This window comes from Mirounga angustirostris, unplaced genomic scaffold (genome assembly GCF_029215605.1).
Source record: "Mirounga angustirostris isolate CCGP_5_RB_7025 unplaced genomic scaffold, mMirAng1.0.hap1 SCAF_9, whole genome shotgun sequence".
Taxonomy (NCBI): domain Eukaryota; kingdom Metazoa; phylum Chordata; class Mammalia; order Carnivora; family Phocidae; genus Mirounga; species Mirounga angustirostris.
In genome coordinates, this window is record NW_026991717.1 from 22,018,633 (window position 1) to 22,045,599 (window position 26,967).

At 53.9% G+C, this 26,967-nt stretch overlaps 1 protein-coding gene across 1 annotated transcript in view; it reads left to right on the plus strand.

Annotated features, from left to right (window-relative positions):
• The first annotated feature begins 24,462 nt into the window (after nt 1–24,462).
• KLF13 (KLF transcription factor 13) overlaps nt 24,463–26,967 on the plus strand; it is a 50,621-nt gene continuing 48,116 nt past the window's right edge. The window contains exon 1 of the mRNA XM_045899559.3: nt 24,463–25,522. Coding sequence (XP_045755515.1) covers nt 24,931–25,522 — 592 coding nt within the window. The 5' untranslated portion in view covers nt 24,463–24,930. The remainder of the gene's footprint in view (nt 25,523–26,967) is intronic.

Below are 26,967 nucleotides of genomic sequence, written 5' to 3' on the forward strand. Positions count from 1 at the left end.
CCCTTGGAGGATGAGGTGGTGCTGGGGGACTCTTCACAGTTGCCTGAGTACTGAGGAGAAGGGAGATGCTTCTCCTCTGATAACTCAGCCTGACCTGAGAGAAGCAGAGGCCTCTCAGCCCGAAGGCACTGACCTCGTTCCCTGCCTGGTGGGGGTGGACAAGAGGGGGTGGCCCATCTGCCACGGCTGCCCAGCTGCAAAATCCTTCTGGGACCCTGCAGCCAGAGACCCTGCAGCCACATGGGTCCACAGGGACTTGACTGACAGGAGATTCCCTCAGGCCCGAGGCTGGTCCCTACCAGATTAGGCCATTTGGAGGGAACATCCAGGGCATGGGGTTATCCCTAAAAAGGCCTAGCAGGAACATTGCTTTTCATTCACTGAAGTGTTTAAGAAACAAATGCTGTTTTGGTTCTTCTTTTTGAATGACGCAGCAGTTTAATTAATTAATTTAGGGAAAAAAGCTCTCAAATAGGTTTGTTTCCTCTTCGAGTTGGATTTGCATTAAGCTTTTTTTTCTAAAAAAAAAAAAAAAAAATGCCAGAAAGCCTTTCTAACTGGGCCTGATTCTCCCAAGATTTTAACCCATTTCAGTTCTGTGGATAAGGGTAGGAATGGTGGCTGAGGGGGACGTGCCTAGAGCAGCGCAGAAAGGCGCGCAGCTCTGAGGGTTCCTCTCAGCCTCTCACCCTCTCACCCAGGCTCCATAGGAACTCACAGTGGCTGCCTCCCTACTCAGAGAAAGGGAAGGGAAGAGCGGCTTCTGGGCTTGGAAATCATCTTACCCTCCCCCACCCCCACCCCTCACTGCCCAGTCTGGGTCTTTCTGTGTGCTTGATGGGGATTGGGGGGGTGGGCACTGTGGGGCAGAGGCAGTGGGCAGGCCCTCAACAGATGCTGTGAGTTCTGTGCTGGGACCCTTGCGCCCAGTGTGGCCCCCAAGAAGTTCACGGCTTTAGTAGGAAGCCAGGTGGGCAAATGAATAAACACAGCCATACGGGACCGCACAGGTTGCTGGGAGAGCGGGAGGGCAGGGCAAGCCCCCAGGAAAGAAAAAGGATGTCCAGGGGCTGTGTCACCTGTCCAGACCAGGGAACAGGGTGTGTGAGGGCTGGGAGACACAGTGCATTGTGCCAAGTGCAATGTGCAGTCTCGCTGGAGGGTTACAGGTGCTCCTCAACCCAGCCCTGAGTCCAACTCACCAGGAAGGAGCTTCTGCAGAGCAGGACTCCCAGACTTTTCCCCAGAGCAGGGCACTTATAGTTCCAGGTGTGCTCACTCGAGTACCTGGAGGCCAGAGGAAGGGCTGAGGCTGGGAAGTGGCCAGGGGAGGCACATGCCACCTGTTTTTTCTCATCTGGGCAGCGGAGGCTGCTGGGGGAGAAAAGCAAGGTCACGCACAAAGCACGCAAGGTGCAGAGGTCCCTAGGCCAGTCGAGTCATTGGATTTTCTCTGGGAGTGTGAGGCAGTCAGGCCACCCACCAGGAGGGGGTGGCCAGCGTGCTGGACACGGAGTGGGCGGGGGGCGGTGGGGGGCAGTGGAAGAACAGACTCTCGACCAGCCTCAGGGTGGCTGGGCCGTGTGCCAGGGTGGCCTCAGCCTCCTCAGCCTGGTTCGGAGTCAGTGTCCCTGCCTGGTCCCTGGCCCAGAGGTGAGATGGAGCGCACTTGTTTCTGGGCCTTGTTGCTGGGGGGTGCCAGGGTTTTCTCTGTCAGACACGAGTGGAGAAGGCTCCAGCACCTTGCTCCCTCTACAACATCCACTGTCAAGGCAAAATCAGAAGGCCCTGAGCATCATTAGCTCTAGGACCTAGGTGGGCGACAGAAGCAGGGGGTGGAGGGGAGGCACCAAGAAATGGAGGAAATTCCCCAGGACTAGCTGGACACGGGGAGCTGTAAGCATCTAGCTGAGCAGGGCTCCCAGCCCGTTCCCTGGAATTTCAGACAAGGCCACCGGGACCCTAAGAGGTTGCATGCTTGTCCCAAAAGCTTCGAAGTGCCCTCAGGAGCACGCTGAGAGGGGGCATTGAGGATGAAAGAAACATAATCCTTAAAGAGGTTCAACCTAAAATAGAGTCTAATATCTAAATGACAGATGCTTAATTTCTCACAATATTTCTGTCATTAGGCCTGGCCAGATAGTCTTGTTTGCCCAAGACCATGAGGGATGTATTTGGAGTTGCTGTACAGCATAGAGAGACCATCCCCCAAACATGCCTGTGGGCCCACTGGCCCCTAAGTCAAGCCAAGGGCTTGCTTATGCCAGGGACCCAGAGCCCCGCACCTTGCCGAGGCCCGTCTGGCTGGAAGAGGGGCTTCGCAGAATAGGCAGGTGACCTCGGGCCCCGGCAGAGCCTCACCGCTCAAAACCGCTCTGCCCAACCCTGAAATCCCTTGGCAGGAGACAAAACTGTGTCTGCGGTGATTGGTGGTCATTTGGAGGGAACATCCAGGGCGTGGGGTTATCCCTAAAAAGGCCTAGCAGGAACATTGCTTTTCATTCACTCAAGTGTTTAAGAAACAAATGCTGTTTTGGTTCTTCTTTTTGAATGACGCAGCAGTTTAAATAATTAATTTAGGGAAAAAGGCCTAGCAGCACAGCACAGGTGATCTGGGAAAGAAGGGGATACAATTCACAGCATGGCGAGACGGGGCGTCTCAGACTTCTCCCCAAACCTGCCACCCCAAACACCCGAGAGCAAATAAGATCCAAGAGGGCATCCTGCCAAGCCACCTGCGTAAGATTCATTTTACCTAGAATGTCACATGGGTTTCCTATACTATTCCTTCTCCTCCTGGGTTTGTTTTAACTCTTTTTTAAAGGTGCTCTAAAGTAGTCACTGCTGCATACGGAGTGCGGCTCGCCCTCCTGGCCCTCCTGCTCCTCGTTTGAGAACTATGCTGCTGACCACCTGTGCCCAGCCCCTCCTAGCTGCAGCCCCCAGTGCCTGCATGAGGGCAGCAAGGCAGAGAGGGTGGAGCCTTGGAGGGAAGTGGGGACAAGTCCAGAGGCCCCTGACAGGCCTGATGAGCAGTTGCGGGGTGTTCGTGAGACAGCGGTGAGGAAGTGGGCGCAGGGGACCAAAGACTGGAGCCAGCCTGGCCCGCCCCCCAGGCAGGCAAGTGGGGAGGAAGGAAGTACAGACAGAGGCCCTTCTGGGGTGCTTCCCTCCACCAGGGCCCCACTATCCTTGCCTGCTCCCTGTATTGATCTATAGGCCCATCTCAACAGGGAAAAAGGAGCCTTGTGCATCCTGGACAGGGGGCTGTCCACTGGGCTGGGGTTGACACGTCAGAGATCATCTGCTGCCCTTCCCGGCAAGGGTCAGGCCTGGAAGGTGCTGAGCATAGCCCACCCAACGCAGCTCTTGATGGCCCTCAGGAAGTTGGCTTCATGCCATGGGGCAAGGCCAGTGGTCTGGGCAGTGTCTTCCTGGGGAGACGGAGGTGGTAGAATGACTTGGCGGGTTCCAAGCTGGAAGGGCTGGGGGAGGGGAGCAGGGGCAAGGGGCTTGAAAAGCAGGGGACCCACACCTGTGTTCTTGCAGAAGGCCTCCTGGGGAGCCCTCTTGCCCAAAGGAAATGCAATCTGCCTTCTTCCTCTTCTGTAGTCATTATTTATTTATCTGGAAGATACTTTGGTGGCAGGAATCCAGGGCTGCACACAGCCGACTCTAATGAGGGCAATAGGGACCAGAAAAGGGACAAAGCTGTCCCTCTGGGGCTGCCGTGGGAGGCTAGGAGCCTTTGCGCCTGCTCTGAAGCATGCTCCACTCCCTCCCAGCCTTTCACTCCCAGGCACGGAGGCGCAGGTGTGCCACCGGTCAGATCCTCATTTTACAGCTGGGGAGACTGAGGCCCGGGAGTCACCCCACGGGGCCACGTGCACACCCAGGGCTACAGAGGTGTTGCCCCGAGGCAGCCCAGCCGGGGACCTGGAGCTTTCCTCTGTACACTAGGTGCTGCCCGCCTGCTGTAAATTACAACTGCTGGTTGTTGCTATGGTGACTGGTTGTGTTATTCCATCACTGCTGAGCTGTGTGCACCGCCTCGCTCCAAGACGGTCCGTTTCTGCAGGAGTCAATGTCGGCCTCCAGGTGTGTGTGTGGATACCAGCCACCAGCTTGGCCCTGCACCCTGTTCTTCCTGGCACGCCCTCCCTCTTCCCTGGGCCCCGTGGAGCCTAGGGCCCGGCCGCACTCAGCCCCACTCCTCTCCGTGGCTGCTGTGCAGGCTGCTGGTCTACCCCTCCCAGGTCCTGCACAGTCAGCTCCCGTGTCTGTACCTGAGAGCACCCGCATTCTTGTTTAAGCTGAAGAGAACTCTTATATGCACGGACAGACCATAATCCATCGAACCCACCCCTGCAAATGGACAGTTGGGTGGTTTCTAATCTCTGGCTGCTACAAACAAATCTTTGAAGAATAACCTTGAATATTTGTCATTTTGCACATGGGAGAATGTTTGTAGAATAAATTCCTGGAAGTCGCATTATTGGGAAATAAGTGTATGCATTTGTAAGCCTGGTAAATATTGCCAAATGGCTGTCCATCGTTATTACCCATTGCATGCTTATTATGTGCCAGGCACTGACTTGACAGTGTATCTGGATTATCTCATTCATCTCTCCACAACCCTGTGAGAGAGGTGATTCCTCTTCCTTTTACACACAAGGAAACTGAGGCTCAGAGAAATTTGGAAATTTGCCAGATCACTGTAGTATGTGTCTTTTGGGCAGGCAGGCCCAGCCCTGGGACCCCATTCAAGGTCTGTGTGCCCATGAGTCCATGGATGGGCCTTTCTCACACCAGCCAGCCTCCCCCTGGAACCAGGTGGCCCACCCTGGGGCCTTGGCACACACAGTCCCTCTGCCGATGAGTCTGTCCACCCCAGACACCGTCCCCAGCCTGGCGGGCTCAGCCTCAGGGGCGCCTGCTCAGAGGGGCCTCTCCCAGCTGCCTGGTCTCATTCTTCCCGGGTGGTTGCACAGTTTGAGGTAATGTCCTTCTGCCTCTGCTTCTTTCTTCTGGTCCTGTCACCTCCTGGCTGGACTGAGAGTCCCCTAGAGAGCTCAGCCCTGGCCCTGCATGGTGCACCGGGCAGTGCCCACTAAGCCAAGCTGCAGAGCACAACGGGGAGGAGCAGGGCAAGATCGGGGTCTAGAAGCGCCCCGCCTCAGACTGCGGGCGGGTGGAGGCCTGGAGACCTCACTTCATCTGCATCACAAAATGGTTCGCTGTGCCCAGGGCAGAGATTGCTGGGAACCGCCTCCTTCCTTTGCATAACAAAAGCGACTGCCCAGAGCCTGGGGGCAGCCGTTCTAAGCCGCTTTGTTGAGAGCTCTGGGCTGTGCTCGGCCAGCCCCAGCGCAGGTCGTTCCCGGCCTCCACGGCCACCCTGGCGGACAAAAGCCACATTGTGGGGCAAGCAGCAGCTGCAGGCATCTGCTCCCAGTGCCGCCACCCAGAGCCCTCGAGGCTCCTCGGTGCAAATGCTGTCCTTGCCAGGGACACGCTGCGTGGTCAGAGCCCGATGCCCGGGGGCCTCCCCCAGAACACCGGAGGGAGCGGGCTGACCCTACCTGATGAAATGAGGTCTCCAGGTCACCTGGTGACCAACGGTGACCCCAGATTTGAAGGAGGGAAGATAACTGCCATGGTATGTGCACCTGCCACATGGTGGGTGCCATAACCCACATTGAAATGTTAACGTTATTTGATGCTCCCCTCACAGCAGGTGTTTTTTTTGCTCTGTTCAGATGGGGAAACAGACTCAGAGAGGTTCCCGAGGCGGCCCAGCATCACACAGCAGAGCGGAGGTTTGAAGGACCCATCCCCTCAAGGTCTGTTCTTCTTGGCTATCCCTGAGGCTCCTCCCACCCCTCACTCCTTTTCCACTTTCCCTTTCTGAGCTTCTCAACCTTCTTTCTCTCTACTGTGCCCCCTCCGCACCCCTGCATGGCATCTAGCTGCCTGGGCCAGCACACTGAACTCACCTGGGAGCCCCTACTGAGGCTCTTGCCTATGTCGGGGCTCCCCCAGCACATGACTGGACTGTCGGCTCTTGCCACGCTTCTTGGGGCCCATGCCATCGGCAGGCGTCACTTGCCTCCTGGAGCACTGCCCTCCCCCCCCCAGCACACCCTGCTGATCTTGGGCTGCCTCTACTGTCACACCCAAATTAACTTCTGTCCCCGAGGGACCCACACACTCCCGCTAACCCACCCAGCCTTGCACACATCTCAGCTTCCCTGGATGCCCCTTCACGCTCCCGCCGAGCTTTGCTGCCTTCTGTCTGCACTAGCCATGAGTTCCCTCTGCATTTGGGCACCCTGGGTACTTAGCTCAGAAGCCACACCTCCATGCCTCCCAGCAGCCACCACTCATGGACCTAAATGAACTTGCCAATTGTACTCCACATGAGAACGCTGCAGCTTCTCTGGCTTCCGGGAGAGACGTTTAACCCTGTAGGGGTCTCCAGCTAACCTACCTGAAGGGGCAGGGTTGTGCGGGCCACAGATGGAAATGCACCCACGTGCCCACAGGGAGTGGCCGGTGAGGCCTTGACATGATATAAGCGGCATAGGGAAACCAACGGGTAAACCAACTGGACAGTAAGAGCACGGGAGGGGCCAAGTACCACCCAGAGTCCCCATGGGGTGTGCGGGGCAGTGCCTTGAACCAGGAAACAGCTGTATAGAAAGGGCTTCTCTCAAAGCAATGGCTTGCTTTAGGATAATCCTGTGCAGGACCATTCATCTTAGTGGGAGAAGCTAGAGTCATGCAGCACAGGTGGGGGAAGAAGGATGAGAGGGCGTGCTCCCTTTAGATCCAGGGGATGCCCCATCCCACCTGTGAGGAGGCTCCGTGGGGTTACAGTTGCCTCCACCAAGCTCAAGGTGAGCTTGAGAATCCCAGGCCCCTGCGCCTCTCTGGCAAAGCAGCCATCAGCCCTCATCAGGGAAACCCTGCCAGTCTGAAGCAGGCCAGAGGCCGGGAATTGGGAACACTTCATCCTCGCCCCCTCGCCACTAGGAACATAAACACCCACACATCAGAGCATGCTCACTTCTTAGGTATCCAACTAAATCTTACCGGGCACGGCAAATCTGAATGAGTCCCCCAGACTGTGCCAAGTCGACAGTCTGAATCAGAGAACAGGATCTGTAAGGCGATGCTGGGGGTGGCTGACGCTGGGCATCCTCGGCCCCTGTCCCGTGCTGCCTCTTACCACAAGAACAGGGAAGTCAGACTCGCTTCCTCAGTTTCCCCTGTTGTTTGGTGTAGCCAAGCAAAATGAAGCGAAAGTCTTCAGGGAACGTTGCTGCACAGAGAGTATAAGTCTTGGCTCCCAACACCCTCCCCTGGCTTCTAGCCCTAACTGTGGACCCGGAGCTGTGGCCAGGGTCTCTACAGCAGAACACCAACACTTTAAGGAGGATGGAGGCTCAGGGAGAAGGAGCTGGGCCCTTGTCCACACCCTTGAGCCACTTCTCCCAGCCGTGGGAAGGCCTACCTCCTGACATCTGATTATGGGAGACCTCTATTTGTTTATGTGACTGTTGGTTGGGTCCTGTTCCTTGCAGCCCAAAGCATTTCTCACTTATAAACTGGGTTTGGAATCTGAACAGGGCTCTCACCTAGGTCCTGGATGTGGCCTTCGGGTGGCCCACTCTGCCTCTCAGAGCTGGGTCCCCCCTGTGCAGTGGGATCATGACTCGGGCATCACAGGGAATCTCAGGCAGCTTTGACTGCTCTAACAAGACACCACTGGCTGGGTGGCTCAAACAGCAGACATTTATTTCTCACTGTTCTGGAAGCTGGAAGTCCAAGATCTAGGTGTTGGCATCTGGTGAGAATTCTCTTCCTGGCATACAGATGGCCACCTTCTTGCAGTGTCCTCACATGGTAGTGAGAGTAAAAAAGAGCTCTCTCCAATTTCTTCCTCTTCTTTTAAGGGCACTAGTCCAATTGTAGTCCTTCCCCAGGAACATTTTTTTTTTTTTTTAAAGTATGAGCTCTGGAGTCAAGCTACCAGAATCTTATTTATTTATTTATTTTTCAACAGAGGGAGACAGCAAGGGAGGGAACACAGCAGGGGGAGTGGGAGAGGGAGAAGCAGGCTTCTTGCCGAGCAGGGAGCCTGATGCGGGACTCGATCCCAGGACCCTGGGATCATGACCTGAGCCGAAGGCAGATGCTTAACGACTGAGCCACCCAGGAGCCCCCTTCCCCAGGACTTGTCACCCTTGGCCTTCCCAATAGGGGAGGGGAGGCAGCAAGGCCCGGAGGGCTCTGCTTCTTGCCTCCTAGCTGAGAGGCCTTGCCTGGTCCAGGAATCACACTGGAGTGAGTCTGTGTGTCCCAGAAAACCCAGCACAGCCTGCTTCAGGAAGAGAAGAGCTCCATGTCCTCTAGTAAAAGCAGCCCTGAGGGAAGTAGCAACATGGGTGTGGGGGCTCCTTAACCCTCATGGCAGCTTCTAAAGCTCCAGCAAGACTCTGGGTCATGGGTGGTGGGTGCCAGGAGAGCAGAAGGCAGCAAGGGTTCACCTCTCCCTGTATGGGGGTTTCTTGGACATGGTATTTCTCTCCATCGGTCCCTAAGATCCCATTGGTCCAAATGCAGTCATGAGGCATGCCCAGCTCCAGGGGAGGCTGGGAAAGTCAGAGATTGTAGGATCTTTTCCCCTGTCTCTGCATCGGAGGCCCTTGGGGGATATTTCCAGGATGCAGCAAGACTCTGAGTGGGGGTCACTTTCAGCACCTCCCTCTGGGAAGTGGCCTTGGGTGCAATCTTAGGAGCCGACTCTTCAACCACAGAAATCCCTCCCCTGATGGGCCCAGTTCCACACTGCCCGTGGTTCTGTAGGGGAGGCATATCTCACCGTGGCACTTGTGAAATTATAGAAAAAGAACAAAAATATCTCTTTTTCAAAAAAGAGCTTCGGTTTCCCAAAAGGAAGGAAGGGGGATTGCGCTGTGGCATTTCTGGCCTCTCCCAGGTCCTATGAACTGCGGTGGAATCAGATACCTTCCAACTTTAGCAACGAAGGGCCTCAGGCACACTTACTCTCCATGGAGGGTTGTACTTCCTAAAGAATGCCACGGTAATCTCTCCCATTCCCCATGCTCTGCTAGAACCTTGCTACTTCCCCATCAAGAAGTGGAGTCCATGTCTCCTCCTCTTGAATCTGGGTGGGCCTTTTGACAGCCCCAGTCCACAGATTCTGGTGGGAAGTGTTGCTGAGTGACTTCTGGATGCCAGGTCATAAAAATGCACTTTCCCTTCCATCCCTTGGGACGCTGGCTCTTGGAAGTCAGCCCACCATACTGGGAGCAAGCCCCAACAGCCTATAGAGAGGCCAGCTTGCAGAGGAATCAAGGCCCCAAACCCAAGCCAAGGCTGAGCCCCCAGTGGACCACCAGGACGAATTTACCAGCCATGTGGGGGAGCCATCTTGGAAGTGGGCTCTTCTGAGACAGTGGAGACGCCCCCGCTGACCCTGAGTGGAGCAGAGAGGAGCCAACCTCTCTAAGTCTTGCCCAAGTTGCAGAGTTGTGAACGAAATGGACTACAATGGTTATTTCAAGCCACTAAGTTTTGGGTGGTTTTTAGGGAGCAATAGTAACTTCTATTTCAAATGAGTTTCACAAAGGGATGGTGGGGTAGAGACGTGAATCCAGGACTCCTGACTGTAGTTCTGGTGCTCCAGGACGGCTGAGCAGGAGATATGTGCTCTGGTTGACCGGGTGGGAAGAGCTGAAATACCCCCTGGGAAATGGGCTTCAGAAATCAGAGGAGCTGTATGTGATGAAGGTGACCTGGTTTGTTGAATGACCCGAGGGTCCTGCTGGGGCAGACCTGGACCTCTCATATGATGACAGACTCAGTGCTCCCCTCCGGCAGCCTCTCTCTCCCACAGTGGAGCACAACCACTCCCCGCTTACCCTCTTCCCCAGGCAGAAACCACATCATGTTACCTATCCCCAGAGGCCGCAGGTGACTGGATCAGGAGTGGGCCTAGACCCCAAAGTTCCCCATCCTTAGGTGGCCTATGACTTAGTCTGACATGAGAGGCTGTGTCCAAATGGATTATTGTGATGATCTGAATCAATAAGTTCACTCAGGAACTTAACTTACAAACACCAAGCAGACCACCCCATTTGCAGAAGAACATCATGTAGGAAGAGGGCCCAGAAATACAATGATGAGTCCTGTGCAAGCCAGGTTTGAAGAAAGAACAATATGAATTTATCAGTTAGGATCTGTGTTCCTCTGTTAGTAAACCTGGTATAAATATCAAGAACTGCTAGTACCCTTCCCTGTAAAAGAATTTCAGTGTTAGAAAATTCAAGTAAATTATGGGACGTTCCATGATGTCACTAGGGACACAGGCTCCATTCAGTTTTCTCTTTGATTTGTAGCATATGCCTTCAGCTTTGGGGCTGCCTCATAGTCACAAAATGGCTGCTGGAGCACGAACTATCACATCTGCATCCGGAGCAGTCAGCAAGAGGAAGAGGGATAGGGCAAATGCCAGCTGTTTCTTCCCATTCTTACAAAGCTTTTGGCAAATCTCACCCAACAACTTCTACATCCATCTCACTAATCTTCATCTGCTTTGGGGGAGGCTTAGAAATGTAGTCTTTTAGCCAGGCATCTTGCTGCTTAGCATAAAATTGCAGGATGAAGGGGATAATGGACACTGAATAATGGGTAAGTATGGTAGTTTTCAAATATGTCCCCAAATTTTTGGACATTTCTCACTTCAAAAGGTAGAGCTTAATCTCCACTGCCCCCTATGCCTACCCCCTTTGAATCTGGGCCAGACTTAGCAAGTCACTGAAGAGCCAATGATTTGAATGTGGCAGAAGTGACATCAGAAAAAAGGATAGCTGTCGCTTGGCTCTCTCTCTAGATCTCTCACTCTGGGTCAGGGAAGTCAGCCACCATGTTGTAAGGACACTCCAGCAGCCCCATGGAAAGGACCGAGTGGAAAGGAATGGAGGCTTCCCACAAGCAACTGTTACTGACCTGCCAGCCATGTTGGGAAATCACTGTGAGTCTCATTCTCCAGCCCCTGTCACGTCTTCGGATGACTGCAGTCCCAATGTCATGACTGCAATCCCACGAGACCCCAAGCCAGAAGCCCCCAGCTTAGCCCTTCCCAAATCCACAGAAACTGTGAGTCATAGTAAATGTTTATTGTTATTTTGAGCCACTAAGGTTGGGGCTACCTTGTTATGCAGCAAGAGCTGGTTGACACAGTAAATAATTAGCAATGGCTGTCACAACAAGTAAATAGGGAGAAAAACGGTCTGTACATGCGTGAGTTGGCAGAAGAGCAAAGAAATGGTTCTTTTCCTGGAGAAAATAGCAATCATCAGCTCTTCAGTGTTTTTCAAATTAAGTAATGGAATTAAATAATGAATAAGGAAGTTATGGAAACATGGAATTTTGGAGAATGTGTCAGAGGGGCCAGGCCTAGGATGGCCAGAGTCCCAGTCATTCTCCTGAGGAGGAGGCTGGGCTGCAAGGACCCTAAATGGGTCGTGTGCCAGATGCATGGCATGGAGCTGAACATTCACCCCTCTTGTCAGAGGAGGCTCTGAGGAGGCAGAGAGCTCACCACTTGGTGTCCCTGAGTGCACCTACCAGGCAGCTGTGAGCGCCAGGGGAGTCTCAAGTGAGTCCCTCAGTCAAACACAGAATAAGTCCCCTTGAAAATCCTTTAGCTCACCCATAGAGTCCAGATGTCAACGAAAGGCCTACCATCATTGGTTTCCCCCTTCCCAGGACTGAAAGAGATCATTTTTCTCTGAGCACTAGGCCAGTCATTTCTTGGTTTAAAGAAACCATGTTTCTTCCAGTTGCTATTGCTGTGTGACGAACAACCTCCAACACAATGCTCTAAAGCAACAACCATTGATTTGTGGGCTAAGAATCTTGACGGGTCCTGGAAGGGATGGTTTCTTTCTGCTTCACCAGTGTTTGGGGCCTCGGCTGGGAGGTCTGGAAGGCTGGAGGACCTGAGGGTCGACTGCCAAGATGCTTCTTCACTGACATGCCTGGCGCTGTGGTGGGGATCAGCCACCAGGTCAGGGCAGCTGGGTTTCTTATACGGACGCTCAGGGCTCCAAGAGGGAGAGAATGAAAGTACCCTCCAAGAGAGCCAGGTGGGAGCTGGGGGGAAGGAATGGAGGCTCAAGAAGTCACAAACCTTCTCTTCTACTGTACTCAATGGGTTAAAGCAGTCAAGAGCTGTCCAGATCCAATGGGAGAGGTGTCAAAAACTTTGAGGCCATTTTTTAAAAAGCTGCAACAATGTTGCAACAATGTTTAAAACTGCCTTGTGATATTGCAACAATGTCTGCTTTCAAGTGCCGGCTCCCCTTAGCTTGGCAGTGTCCTGGAGGCCCAGGGCATCCCTGGTCCCTCCTGGCTGGCACTGCAGGCCTCCCCAAGGGCAGGGGCAGCTCCTGCAGCACTGGACCTCTGTGTCACCAGCACGTGGTGGAGGTGCGGTGGGTAGAAGAGTGTGTGCCCCTCCCGAATGGGTCTGCAAGTGGGCTGCTCACCTGCCCCTCCCACTCTTGGCCATCCTGGGAGTCTGGTCTGCAGTGCTTGAGTCCAGACTTCTCAGTCCAAGAGTTCCTGCCTCACCATGACATTAAAGGGGGACTTCAAGGCGACAACAGAATGTGGATGAGGAATTGTCCCATTCCCTGGGCACCTGCTTCCTGAGGGGCTGTACAGCTGAGGTACTGGACACAGAGGGGAAGTGGAGTGGACGATTGTCCAGTACCTGACCCCAGGGCTGGCCCAGACCCAGGGGCATCCTCCTGCACTGGGAGAGGAGCCTTTGGGGGGCCTACCTCATGGTCACCCACCAGACCCAAGGCAGACCACTCAAAGGGGCTTAATCAGCAGTTTCCAGTGGAAACTATTTCTGGACTTCCAGGAAATGATTTCTGATCAGAGATGGCAGCCTCTTGGCTGCTCTCAAGTTACCTGTAATGAGATTAAACTAATTCATTTTCAACTTCTCCTCTCCTTTTCCTGGCGGGGGGCGGGGTGGGGGGTGCTGGGAGGGAGGGGGGAACATTTCTTTTTTCCTGAAATGTCAATAGCCCTGGTTGTACAGCTATCTGTTTTACCTGTGAAAGAAGTTTCATACCAAATACCAAATCAGGAAGCTCCAGTTCAAAGAGGCTCACACAGAATCAACTCAGACTACATTTTGAAGATATTTTAAATCAACTAATTTAACTCTAAAACCAGGTATAATAGCTACTGACTCTCTTGATTTACTATCCTATGGAGGAAACCCAAAGCCCAGAAAACCAACTGAACATATGGCAGGTGTGGAGGATGGATGAATGTTCTTCCCCCCTCCCCCCAGAGGAGACAACAGACCCTATGTGCCCCAAGAGCTCACCTGACCATGAATCAGGTGGGCATGACCCAGCAGATTGTCTCTGGCCCCCATTTCTGGGATTTAATGATGCCTAAGCCATATCATCTGGAGTACTAGCATAAAAGAATCCTGCTTCATTTGTATACTATCAGCTAAACCTCACCACCCTTCCTGTTCTTCACCTAAGTCCTGCATGCAAACAGCCAAGAATTAAAGACAGCCTTATCCTATATTGTCTATTGCAAATCCTCCCAATCCCATTAATGGGAATACTCATTAGACAGGATTTCCATGAGAGCTCAGAATGGACCAGCCTTGCTCTGATTTAATTGATTTGATAAATCCCCACATTAATTAGCTAGCTTCCCATAGGCTGGGGGTGGGGACACCAACATGAGGTGAAAGAACTCCAGGCTGATGCTCTGGGCTCTGAATCTTGGTATGTGTGGCTGGGGCGGGGGTGGGGGTGGGTGGGGGGAAGTCTCTCAAGCCGACTGAGGCTCAGTTTTCTCACCCGTAAAATGGGAAGGAATGGCACCTTCCTTGGAGCATGTCCATGTGTCAGGGGAGTTCTGAAGTGTTCCCAAAGGTTGGGGCTTATCGGTACTGACCGGGGCTTGGCAGGAATCTCCGAGTTGTGTCAAAAGGATGAAATGCAGCATCTGACCCTGAACACCCACCCAGGGAAAGGATCACAAATTACGAACAGCAGACGACCAAGGGGTGAGACTGGGAGGGGACACACAGAACAGGCGATTATCATGGCAACCAGAGATCCTCCCAGATTATCAGTAAGGAAGGCGGGATCCCATGTCAGTTTAGGAGTGAGAGCCATCTGCTCCAGCAAGCCTGGAAGGGACCATCCATCATTTTAACATGCTTTCCTCCTACATTTGTTGCAGACACTGTAAATATCTCTTCGGTCTTTCGATGGCTGGTCTCAGAAGCATTTCTGGTTTTAATCTTTTGCCTTGTAAGTGTGCACCAGATGTGAAGCTGGCTTTCATCATTTAGGACCTGATGAATTATTTTGTACTCCAGGACCACTGGGAGATGGGACATGAAAACAGTTTTCTACCCCACCCCCATGTCATACAACAGAGAATGGCTTATTCTCCTTTTCACTCATCAAGCCATCAGTGACTGTGATGAGGTTTGGGTCAGAAGTTTTTCATCCAACCATCCAACTCTGAAATGGTCAGACTTGAGGGCTGCAAAGGCTCAGGGTCAAAGTCCTCCTGGAGCGAGTAATTCTTTATGATACTGTGACTAAGTCAGGAGACAGGAGCCTGCGAGTGACCCCTGGACTGGGCTGGATGAAGAGGACACTACTTGCCTTCTGTGAGTGGGGGGCCCGAGCATCAGGACATCACTGGATGGTCCTGGATAAATCCCAGCCACCCTCAGCCCAGCTCTGGGCCATGGCTGCAGGATTTAGAGGCAGTAACCACCCTGGGAAAGAGAAGTAGGGAGGACGATGCCCAGAGTGGGCACCCCACAGCCTGGCTGCCACGAAGAAGCCAACCGTAGAGAATAACACTGTAGAACAAAGCACATCCCTCACTTTGCCTGGCACCGAGCCCCTTCTACATGTATCTCATTTGCTTGTTTTTCTCCCATCCTTTCCTCTCACTTGTGCTTTTACATTAGTTAAGGCAAGGTAAGCCCCAGTAACAGTTAGGCCCTGAATTGCTCTGGCTCAAATACAGTGACCATCCAGGAGAGCACTGTTGGCCAGATTTCTGGGTCCCTGTCTCTTCTATTTGGTGGCTCCATCATCCCTGAGGGCTTTGTTGTCATAATCATCCAGTTGGCAGAAGGGGAAAGAGAACACACAGGTTAGAAACCCACTCTCTTAAAAGCCCCAGGGCATAAGCAGCCCACAGCCCCTCCACTCATATTCCCTCACTCAGAACTGGGTCACCTGGCCACATATAACTAGACAGGTGGGTGGGGAATGGGGTCAGTCACTGCTATAGAAAGTGGAGATAGATTTTGTTGCTGTCTTAGTCCATCTGGGCTGCTATCACTGAATACCACAGCCTGGGTGGCTTATAAACAACAGACATTTATTTCTCACAGTGCCGGAGGCTGGAAAGTCCTAGATCAATGTGCCACAGATTCTGTGTCTTGTGAGAACCCACTTTCTGGTTCATAGATATGAACCTCACAAAGCGCTGGGTCCTCACAACACAGAAAGGGCAAAGGGGCTCTCTGGAGTCTCTTCCATGAGGGCCCTTATCCCATTCATGGGGGCTCTACCCTCATGACCTAATCACCTCCCTAAAGCCCCACCTCACATGAGGGGTTAGGTTTCAACCTATGAATTTGATGGGGAGGGACACAAGCGTTCACTCTACAGAAATTGGAAAAGGCAGAGGGAAGAATCACAATCACTACTGTGATTTGAGAACATTTTTATCTACCATGTCAGTTAACAGTGGCATAATATGCAAAGACCAGTGGCCCTCCAGGGAAGGTTTCATGGAGAGTCTGACACATCTTTTAATTGTGATTAGTCCTTCCATCAAAGTTATATATGCAGATACCTTAAAGGTGCAAGGTTTGTTATGAAACAGCAATCCCTCAGCTTCCCTGCCTTCCTTCCCCCATCCCAGAGACAACCCTTCTTGCCTCTTTTCCCTGATTATTTCTATAACTCAAACAGCGCGTGCTTGAGTTTTCTATTGCGTAACAAATTACCACAAGTTTTAGCAGCTTTAAACAGCCATTTGTGATCTGGCAGGTCTGTAGGTCAGAAGTCCAGGAATGGGCCAGCTGGCTTTTCTGCTCAGGTTCTGACGAGGCCAAAATCAAGGCATCACCCAGGCCATATTCTTCTCTGGAGCCCAGGGCCCTCTACCAAGCTCACATGATTGTGGTTGAAGTCTGTTCTCTGCAGTTGTAGGGCTGAGGTCCCCAGTTCCAGTTATCATCTGGAGGCCAGTCTCAGCCACCCATGTTCTTTGCCATATAGCCTCTCCTCCATCTTCAAAGCCAGCAACATAAAATCTCTCCCACCTCAAATCCCTCTCATGCTTCCAATCTCTCTGACCTCCCATATCTGACCCCCAGACCCAGATAAACAGGCTCATGTGATTGGGTCAGGCCTACCAGATAACCTCCCCATCTTAAGGTCAACTGATTTGGGCCTTAATCACATCTGTTAAATGCCTTCGCAGAAACACCTGCATTAGCGTCTGACTCTGTGGGAGGAGGTATGTGTAGAACGGGGACTGGAATGTTGGGGGCATCTTAGAACTCTGTCTGCCGCAGCATGATCACATCGCTACCTCTTGGGCTTTCCATTTGGGGTGCTGGCGGTTACCTCCTCATATATAGATGTGGACTTAGCTTCCTTTCCTCTTGCCTCTTCTGCCCATGTTCACTCCTCAAAAGGTCCCATTAGAGTGACATAGAACAGTTCATTAGATCAATGCTCCATGTTCGGTGTTCTCGTGAAAATACCCTCTGTAACTGAGCCAAGTGGTCAACTACAATGGACTCCTTTTGTTTTCTTTGGAGCTCTTGATTGCTTTCTTTTTTGTTTACTTAGTTTTCTATGTAATTACCATTAATTCAACCCCAAACTCTTTGCCAGTTTTCTCAATATCCTCAGAAGTCGGGCGCCTGGGTGGCTCAGATGGTTAAGCGTCTGCCTTCAGCTCAGGTCATGATCCCAGGGTCCTGGGATCGAGTCCCGCATCGGGCTCTCTGCTCCTTGGGAGCCTGCTTCTCCCTCTGCCTCTCTCTCTCTCTCTCTGTCTCTCATGAATAAATAAAATCTTAAAAAAATATATATCCTCAGAAGTCACATTTTGTGGAAGTCACAGGTTTTGGGGAAAGTATTAATACTTCGCTCAGTAGCTCAGCTCTTGTCTTCTGGGAACCTCATGGGGCTGCCCCTGGCTCCCTGTGGGTGGGGCAGTCCTTGTGACCATTATGAACAGAAGTGACTGTCTGTGTTCCAGAGCATGGCTGCCCCATTGATCTGGGTGCTGGGATGAAGGTGATCATGCCCCAGAGCAGTCCCCAGCCAATCCTCGATGGATGAAGAATTAAAGTTTTGGTATTTGAAGGCACAGAACTTTTGGAATCATCTGTTACTATAACATAACTTAGCTGCTCCTGACTGATAGAGAGTAGTAACCAGTGTGGGGTGTTGCTGCAACAGGAAATAAGATTTGCTGCATTGGCTTCAGGGCTGATGAAGGCAAAGAGAAAACTGATGGTGGAGGCTGGAAGGATAGCCATCATGTGTCCAGTGATAGAGTATTTGGCAAATTGTCACCTGGGATAACTTGGAAAAATCAGAGAAAAGAGACTTAAGGGTATTACTCTACCATCAAAGATCAAGAGGCTCAAGGAAACTGCAGTTAAGTTGAGAGAGAAAAGCATGTATCAAAAAGCACTGGAAAGGGGCGCCTGGGTGGCTCAGTTGGTTAAGCAACTGCCTTTGGCTCAGGTCATGATCCTGGAGTCCCTGGATCGAGTCCTGCATCGGGCTCCATGCTCGGCAGGGAGTCTGCTTCTCCCTCTGACCCTCCCCCCTCTCATGTGCTCTCTCTCATTCTCTCTCTCTCAAATAAATAAATAAAATCTTAAAAAAAAGAAAAGAAATCTTTAAAAAAAAAAAAAAGCACTGGAAAGAGGCTATTGACAATGTAGCTAACTGGAATCAAACAGATTAGGTAAGAAGTTAACTACATTTTGATTTAATCAGTTAGTAATATTTAAAATGAGAACAATTTATCTTTAAAAAAAAAATCAACGAAGTTCAGCCTTTTGATGTGGGTCAGAATGCTATACCCTCAGCCGCCAGGCCACCAAATGTATGCAAGTGTTGACTAGGGGTGTCTAAATCGCAGAGGAAAGCTACCACAAGGGACTCTCCAGAACAGTCATGAGACACACCACAGATAAGGAGGACACAGAAGGAAGAAATACAAATTAAAGTATGCACACACATTAGTGAAACCATGGAGAAATGACATTTCCAGATCTGTGACTTTGCAAGTTGATACTGTTCCTCTGTCTCTTTGGTGTTCTCAAGTTCGAAGGCATTAAAAAAACCTTTAAATATATATCTTATGCTGTATAAGTACACCATCTATAGTTACTCTTTTATTGTCATTGCAGAATATTTTACAGTTCTTCCTTGGTTATAATATTTTCACAAGAGTCAAGTAGCCATGAACATTGAAATTTGAATTTTGTTGCGTTCTTATATGGATTGAAATGGGAAAAACTTACTGTTTGCTCTAGAGCCTATGTATCTTAAGAAATCATACCTAAAATGCCTCTCACAGCTGTCCTGTTTTTAAATGAGAGGCATCGACTATATTTATTGTCTTCCTCATGTTTACATCAATGTCCTGTTGAAAATATTCTAAAAATATAATTATTTAAGAATAAAAAGAAGAGAAGTTAACTAAATTTTTGAGAGAAGTAGTATGCCAAAGAAACTATGTACAAGGACTAATAGAATTTGTGGCTGGAATTTACGATTAGCCTTCTACAGATGGAAGTGGGCTGGAAATTGCCCAGCTCCCAAGAAGGGTGTATTCCCAATGCCCACCCCCACCTGTGCAGATAAGGAAGATAACGATGAAGAAAGAACCCCCAAGGGTGAAGCAAGACTCCAAAGTACTGTGCACTGGCCAGGCCTTCCCAGACAGCAGGATTGGGATGATTCCAGGAATATCCTCACTCCTGGGTGGGGGAAAATACCTGCCGAGCAGGATTTTAGGTTTGCTATGGACACAGTTTACTGGGACTCTCCCACTCCTCTGCTTTCTGAATCAGGGTGTTTGTTGTGTTATTCTGTCCCTTTCTACCACTGTGCGTTGGGATTTTGCATTGGGGCTAGGAGTGGGGTGGGGGTGGAGGGCACAGGCAACTCCTCTTTAGGTCATAGGTTTCTAGACTAAAAAGAACTGTATGAGCCAGCTATACATGAACCACACACATGAAGAGACCACTGAGCCTCCTACAGAGGTCCTGGACCTGGAACTGGACACTGCAGTCCCCCTCGCCTCAAATCCCTGTCATCCTTCGGTCTCAGATTTCCCTGTCCCTAGCCTCTAGATCCAGATTTGAAAGGCTCATGAAAGTGGGGCAGGCCCACTGTGTGTGGGGGGGAGGGGAGTAGATGTTACGTGTGGGAAAGAAGGCCCAAGTGACACCTGTGGGTGAGTGCTCTCACTGTCCCTCTGACATGATGACCAGCATGTTCTAGAGAGGCTGCTCCATCAACCTGCTGGTCCCTGGGTGCCTCACTATGGACTAATAGCATGGCCAGAAATAAAACTTTGAGATCTGCAGGTTGTTTGTTCTGCAGGATGGCCCAGACTCTCCTGACTGATACAGGGATTCTATCTATCGTACCTTGTGAAGCGGTGTTCCCAGAGCTTCTGACCTGCTCCATCCAGGTTTGTCTGGTCGTCCTCTGTGCCCACCCCTCCTCGCCCCCCCCACCCCCTGTGGAGTGCTTCCTGGACCACATGCCTCCCTCTTTGTTGATGTAACTCTTCATTTTGGAAGCATTATCTCTGGTAGCTTCCTACCCTGAGAAAGGATGCATGGAAGGTAAATTTTGTGACCTAGTGCATCTAAAAATATTTGGTTTGTACTTTGTCTGGGAGAAGATGGGAAAAATAATTTTACTTTAGGTTTCCCAAGGCTTTGCTCTTTGCCTTCTAACTTCTACTTGTTGCTGTGGAGAAGCCCACAGACATTCTGACTCCTGACAATCTCGATGTGACCTGCTTCTATTGTCAGGATATTTTTTTGTCCCCATTATTCTAAGCTTCAACAGCAATCTGCTTTAGGGTAGGGCTATTTTTTCCCAATGTGCTGGGCTCCCTGTGGGTCCTTTCAGCACAAATTCTTCAGTAGTGGAGACTTTTCTTGGATTAATTCATTGATGACTCTGCCCACCCCTTGTGTTTTCTCTGATCATTCATTCAGGGTTCCTGTTATTTGATCAATGGACTTTCTGGATGGTCCTCTAATTTTTTTCTCTATTTCCCATCTTTGGCATTCTTTTTTGCTCTACTTTTTTTTTTTTTTTTAGGGTTTTATTTATTTTAGAGAGAGAGCACAAGCAGGGGAGGAGCAGAGAGAGAGGGACAAGCAGACTCCATGCTGATCACGGAGTCTGATGCAGGGTCCGATCCCAGGACCCTGAGATCATGACCTGAGCAGAAATCAAGAGTCAGATGCTCAACTGACTGAGCCACCCAGGCACCCCTTATTCTACTTTCATAGGGATTTCCGCAACTGGTTTTTTCCTCTCTGCTATCTTATTTCAAATTTCCAAGAGCTTTGTTTGTTCTCTGAATGTTTCTTTATATGTGTCATGCCTTCATGGGTTGCAATATCTTAATTTCTCTGATGACATTATTAGTAGTTTTGTTGACGTGGACTTCTCTCTGTATAGTCTCTGTTTCTTCCAAGCTGCTTTTAAAAAAAAAAATCCATTGGGGGCTTTAGATTTCATGATACAAGGCTTTCCTGAGATGCCAGGTCAGCTTTGGCGGCCTGTGAAAGACTGATTAGAAGCCCTGTACACATGGGTGGGGCCCATTAACAGCGGCCTTTCCTTTGGGTGATCTCGCTTAGTTGGGCAACCACAGATACCAAAGAATTTAGGTATTTCCCTTGGCCTCGTCCTGATGCCCCAGAAAAGACCCTTTGTCTCCTGGCTCCTGCAATCTGAAATGCCAAAAAGGGGGCAGGGGTTGGTCTCAGCATCCAATATCTGTAGGTTCATTTAGTCCCCCCATTCCTTTTATGGCACCTCTGCTGTCAATTATGCCTGGTGTCTCTCAGTGCAAGATGCTCGCTTATACTTTCTTTAGATAATAACCATCCAGTCTTTTGTCAGGATAGGGACGGCTGCACAGAATTAGGGAGGGGATCTGGGCAATTCAGTGCTTCTTAGCCAGGCTTTCCAGCTTCTTCTTAGGTTAGCCTCTCATTCACACTCACATCCAGAGGTACCTAGTTCCATCCATTCATGGACCTTCTGGACATTCCAAGGTTTGTTCCTGGCTATCATTTCAGGATTTCATTTTCTCCGGTCTGCTAAGTATTGTAGCTTCAAAAATTGTGTTGTTGTTACTTCCTCCCTTGCTCTCCCCATCCTTGACAATTTCTGTCTTATAACAAGCAAACTTACTGTTGTTTCAGGAGGCTCCAGAAATTAGTCAGTCTACCACCTTTACCAGAAACCCCAGCCACCTTTTCAGTCTTGTACCTCTTTACTCCGCAGACACATCTCCATCTACTTGTTCTCATCTGATCTTCCCTACTCTGCTTTTGTATATTCTGTTCCTTCCATCTGACACTTGATCCCCACCCACCCTCATATATACAATGAGCTACCTCTGCCAGAATCCTATTTAGCAAGAAAAGCATGGATTCACAGCTCTGGGGAAGAGAAATGAATCTCTGGATACTGGAACATACTTCTACATGGTAAAGGCTGCAGAGTCTGAGGCTTTCCTTTTTTTTTTTTTTAGAAATAATTTTCCTTTTTTTTTTTTTTAAACGATTTTATTTATTTATTTGAGAGAGAGAGAGAAACAGCATAAGAGGGGAGAGGGTCAGAGGGAGAAGCAGGCTCCCTGCTGAACTGGGAACCTGATGCGGGACTCGATCCCCGGACTCTGGGATCATGACCCAAGCCGAAGGCAGTCGCTTACCAACTGAGCCACCCAGGTACCCCCGAGGCTTTCAGTGAACAGTCATCAGATGGGTGGGAAACCAGCTAAGGGGCTGAGTTTTGCATCCGGAATGCCACAGGGCACCGCTGAAACCCTTAGGGAGACTGCACTCAGCACTCATGGGGAGAGGCCTAGGGACTGCTTTGAGCTGTGGATGGGGGTGGGGTTTGTGGCAGTGCAGGGGACCCTTGACCCAGGCTGGCCTCCCCTCACGCAGGGCAGGTGTCTTATCCATGGCTGTGGCCCAATGCCTAGAATAGTGCATACCCGTAGGAGGATGGCCAGTGTATGTGCAGGCGGGGGTGGGGGGGTGGGTATCCCAGCAGGGGTCATGGAGAAAGCCAAGAGATGTGGTATCTCAAAGACTGGGGCAGAGTCCCCCACTCAGGCTGGAGAGGAATAGAGAGGGGATGGGTGCTGGTAAGTCCGTGTAGGGCCAGCTCTATCTTTAACGAAGTGACTGATTGTGGCATGCAGTGGGACTACAGGGACATTCTGAATCATTATTTGGTCAGAACACAAATCTCTTAAATGTCATCAACACAATCTGCCTGACAGAATGATTTCTTCCTGCCAGGAGACCCTCTTCCAGGGACCTGACCCAGATGGCCCTTACAGAGCTCACCCCAGGGAAGCACGCCTGTGGTCTTCCCAGAGGGCACCAACTGGATCAGTGAGAGGGAAGTTTAGGGTTTCAGTGACAGACACCCAGGGCGCTCGATCATCCACGCCAGTTTACGGTTCACCATAGCACGCAACAGAGAACGTCTCTTTCAGTTCCTTCTTCGTTACCTGGAAAGACGTTTTATCTACCCAGGCCTCAAATTAATTTGGTGAGAAATGGCCGCTCTGAATTTTGTGCGCAGGATGACCTCGCCCCACCCAGCCCCCTTCTCAGGTCCGCAGGCTCCCCTCGCGGTCGGCGGACACATGCAAACCGTCCTTTAAGGCAAACCAGCCAGGGGCTCCCGTCCCAGGCCTCAGCCTTCCGGTTCAGGGGCTGCCAGCGAGGGTCCGGAAAGGGGCTTGCGGCGCTTGATTCTGAGGCAGGAGGAAGTTATGTACTGGCCTCTCCAGTGATGGCCTAGGCCTGTAGAAGGATGGTGGGGCCGAGGGGATGGGGGGGCGGGGGCGCCGGTGAGAGTCAGGGGCAGTTGGCAGGGCAAGGGCCAGGAGTACACGGGCTGGGCGCAGCGGAGTGTTTCCTTCGGGAGGCCCGGACAGGGGGTGGGTGGGGCGCGGTGGGCGGGGTCCTCGCAGCTGGTAGCATTTGAAGCCTTCCCCACCGCGGTGGGAGAGGGGCAGCCTAGAGAAGTTGGCAGCTGGCCTGGGGTGGGGAGGAGGAAGGGGCCCCGCGTTCCCCGAACAGCGGCGCCGGCTGCACCAGCACGTAGTTCACTCTTGCAAGCACAGGACGCGGTGGGCACGTCACCCACGTTGCCAGGTTAACCACCAGCCCGGAGCCAGCGCGGCTCCGGCTGACCTAGGCTCACCGGCAGCGCGATCCCCTCCGGGTCCCCGGCCGCCCGGGACCAGTCGGGGAAGCAGCCGGTCCTTCCTGCGGGAGCGGCCCCGCCCCACCCGTGACCTCGCTCCCAGCTGGGCCGCAGGGAGGCCCGGAGCTCAGCAGAGGTAGCATGGAGGGGGCGAGCGGCCTGCGTCTCGAGGCGCGGCCACCTAGGAACCCTGCAGCGGCGGGGTGCACGGGGAGTTGTTCCGCCCACAGGCCAGGCCCGCAGCCCCGCGCCCAGCCGAAGCGGACACGCCTCCTCGCCGTGCAAACGTCGCTCTGGAAGGGAAGAGAGAAGCGGAGGCGAGCCCCGCCGAGGCGCACCCATCCCTGGCGCCCCTCACGGGCGGGGTGGAGGGACAAAGGGGCGCCCTCCCGAGCGCTCGCTTCCACTCCGGGGTTCGAGGCTGTCACCATACAGAAGACCCGGCAGGAAAATGTCCCGCGGGTTCCCCGCTGCTAGGGGGGTAGGGTGGGGTGGGGAGCGGTCCCCTCACAGCCACGCCCCGGCCCACCGCCCTCGGACGTCCTGCGTCAGCGTGCCCGGCTCCCGGCTCAAATTTCCGCTCCTCCTCCCGCCGGCCAAAAGGGCACGCCCATTGGCGCGCGCAGGCCCCAGGGCCCGGTCGGCCTCCCTAGCCGCCTGGATTGGTCCGACCGCCTACCCACGAACCTACGGCGTCCGCCCCTGTCCTAGGCCACGCCCCCTCCTCAGACGCGGGCGCGCGACCGCTCTATCCTGACGAGGCGCGCTCTGGGATCCCCGCCCCCTCCGCGCGCGCAGTTCCCCGCGGCCGCCGCCGCCTGTAACCTGCGCCGCCAGGATGTGGCTGGGGGCTGACGTCGGGTCCAGATGTGGCCCCGGCCCCGCCCACCCCCGGGGCCGGGCCGCCCACACCGACCCGCGGCGCGCACGGCGGCTGTCCCGCCTGCCACAATGCGCGGCGAGGCTGCGGCCGCAACTTGGCGAGGTAGTCTCTAACGTCGCTGCTCGGCATCCCTAGGACAGGCCGCCCCTGACGCCGCGCGGGGACCCCACTGGCCCGCGCCCCCCATGCGCTCACTCTTTGGTGCCCGGCCGGGCGGGCGCCGCGCGGACGCGGAGCCGCGCGGGTGACGGCAGAGGCGGCTGCGCGCCCAGCCCAGCCCGCGGAGAGGGCGCGCCGCGCCCCCGCCCCCCGCCCGCTCTCGGGAGGCCGTGGGTGCGGATGCGCCTCTGACGACTCGCAGCCACCAGCAGTGCCGCCGGCCCGCCGGCCGGAGCCCGCAGCATGGCAGCCGCCGCCTATGTGGACCACTTCGCCGCCGAGTGCCTCGTGTCCATGTCGAGCCGCGCGGTCGTGCACGGGCCGCGGGAGGGGCCGGAGCCCGGACCCGAGGGCGCGGCCGCCGCTGTCGCCGCCACGCTGCCCCGCGTCGAGGAGCGCCGCGACGGCAAGGACAGTGCCTCGCTCTTCGTGGTGGCGCGGATCTTGGCGGACCTCAACCAGCAAGCGCCGGCGCCCGCCCCGGCGGAGCGCAGAGAGGGCGCCGCGGCCCGGAAGGCGAGGACCCCCTGCCGCCTGCCGCCTGCGCCGCCACCCGCCCCCGAGCCCACCTCCCCCGGCGGCGAAGGTGCGGCGGCCGCGCCCCTCAGCCCCGCGTGGAGCGAGCCCGAGGCCGAGCTCGAGGCGGGGCTGGAGCCGGAGCGGGAGCCAGGGCCCGCGGGGAGCGGCGAACCCGGCCTCAGACAAAGGGGCCGGCGGGGCCGAAGTCGCGCCGACCTGGAGTCCCCGCAAAGAAAGCACAAGTGCCACTACGCGGGCTGCGAGAAAGTTTACGGGAAATCCTCGCACCTCAAGGCGCACCTGAGAACTCACACAGGTCAGTAGGGCCGCCCGGGCGCCCCGAGCGCGGACGGGGACAGCGCAGGCCACCGGGCCACGCCCCCGGAGCTGCCGGCGGGGCGCGAGGGGCGGTCGGGCCGGGAACGGTCGGGGCCTCGCCCCTTCCCCCGCCACACGGTCCTGCGGTCGGCCCCGCGCGCCGAGCGAGGCGGGTCTGGGAGCTGGGAGCCGGCGCCCGCCCGGCGACCGCGCCCCCGCCGGGCACGCCCCCTCTCCGGGCACTCTCGGGCGGGGCCGCGGGGGCGGATGTCGTCATCTGGGCTGCGGGCGTAGGCCCCGCGGGGGCCGGGGGGCGGCGCGGGCAGGTGCGGGCGAGCTGGGTGGGGGCCTCGCGTGCTGCTCGGGGAGATGGGCGGCGGGGGCGCCCCGGGGCGCGGGGGAGGGGTGCCCTCGCCCCGGCCCCTCCCCTGCCGGCCCCTCCCCCGCCGGCCTAGCGCGCGCTCGGGAGGGGAGGGACCCGCCCGGCCCGGCCCGGCCCGGCCCGGGCGAGCGGCGGGCGAAGTTCACGCGGGGACAGGGCTCCCTCCAGCCACTCGGCACATTCTTCGCTCTCCTCTTCCTGTAATTTTTCCAGCGCTCTAAGGTTTAATTTGTCGAAACCAGAGCCAGCAGCGGCCGACGCGGGTGGCGGTCCGGGTTCTCGGCCGGAGGCTCTTTGTGGGAGCCCCGCCCATCCGGCCAGCGGGGGCGCGCCCGACCCTAGGGGGCTCCTCGGCCTGGGGGCGCTTTCACTCACCTAGTCCACAGCCTATTCCTCCGCGCCCCCTTCTCCTCCGCCCTGCTCTCACCTGCGGGGTGCCGGATGCGTGCGGGCGGCACCTGCACGGGGGCGGTCGGTCTCAGAGGACCATCGCCTGACCCCCAACCCCCGGGCAGCCGTCCCCTTCGCGCGGGCCCGGGACCTCGTCTTGGTTGTTTTTCGTTTTCTTAAACACAAAGGTGGGATGCAACCTTTCTCACCCAGTTTGGTTTTAAAGAATTGTGTGTTTTTTCTGGGTAACTCTTCTGTTACACTTAATTCTTCCACATTTGGAGCAGGTTAAAAACCCGTATAAATACAGTTACCTTGATACCAACGATTTAGACTTCACATTTATAAAACAGTACAGAAACTGGTTACAAGACTGGCTTAAAAACTGCAGTCCTCAAGACCCTGGAGCTGAAAGACCCCCTTCTCCTGGTATATTTAGAACTGAGCTGTCCCGAGGTATGCAGGTGTCAAAGCCAGCGGATTTCAGACAAACCTTTACCTCGGGGGCTGCCCACGCGGTTTTCGTCCCTTGCTGTGGGCGCCCCAAATCACGTGGCTGGTGGTGGGGTCGAGGGTGAAGGCGGGGCCATTTCTATTCATTTTGAGTCAGAATTAAGGATGTGTGGACCGAGATAGGGGGTGGGGTTAGTGTAGGGATGTTGGTTCAGCTT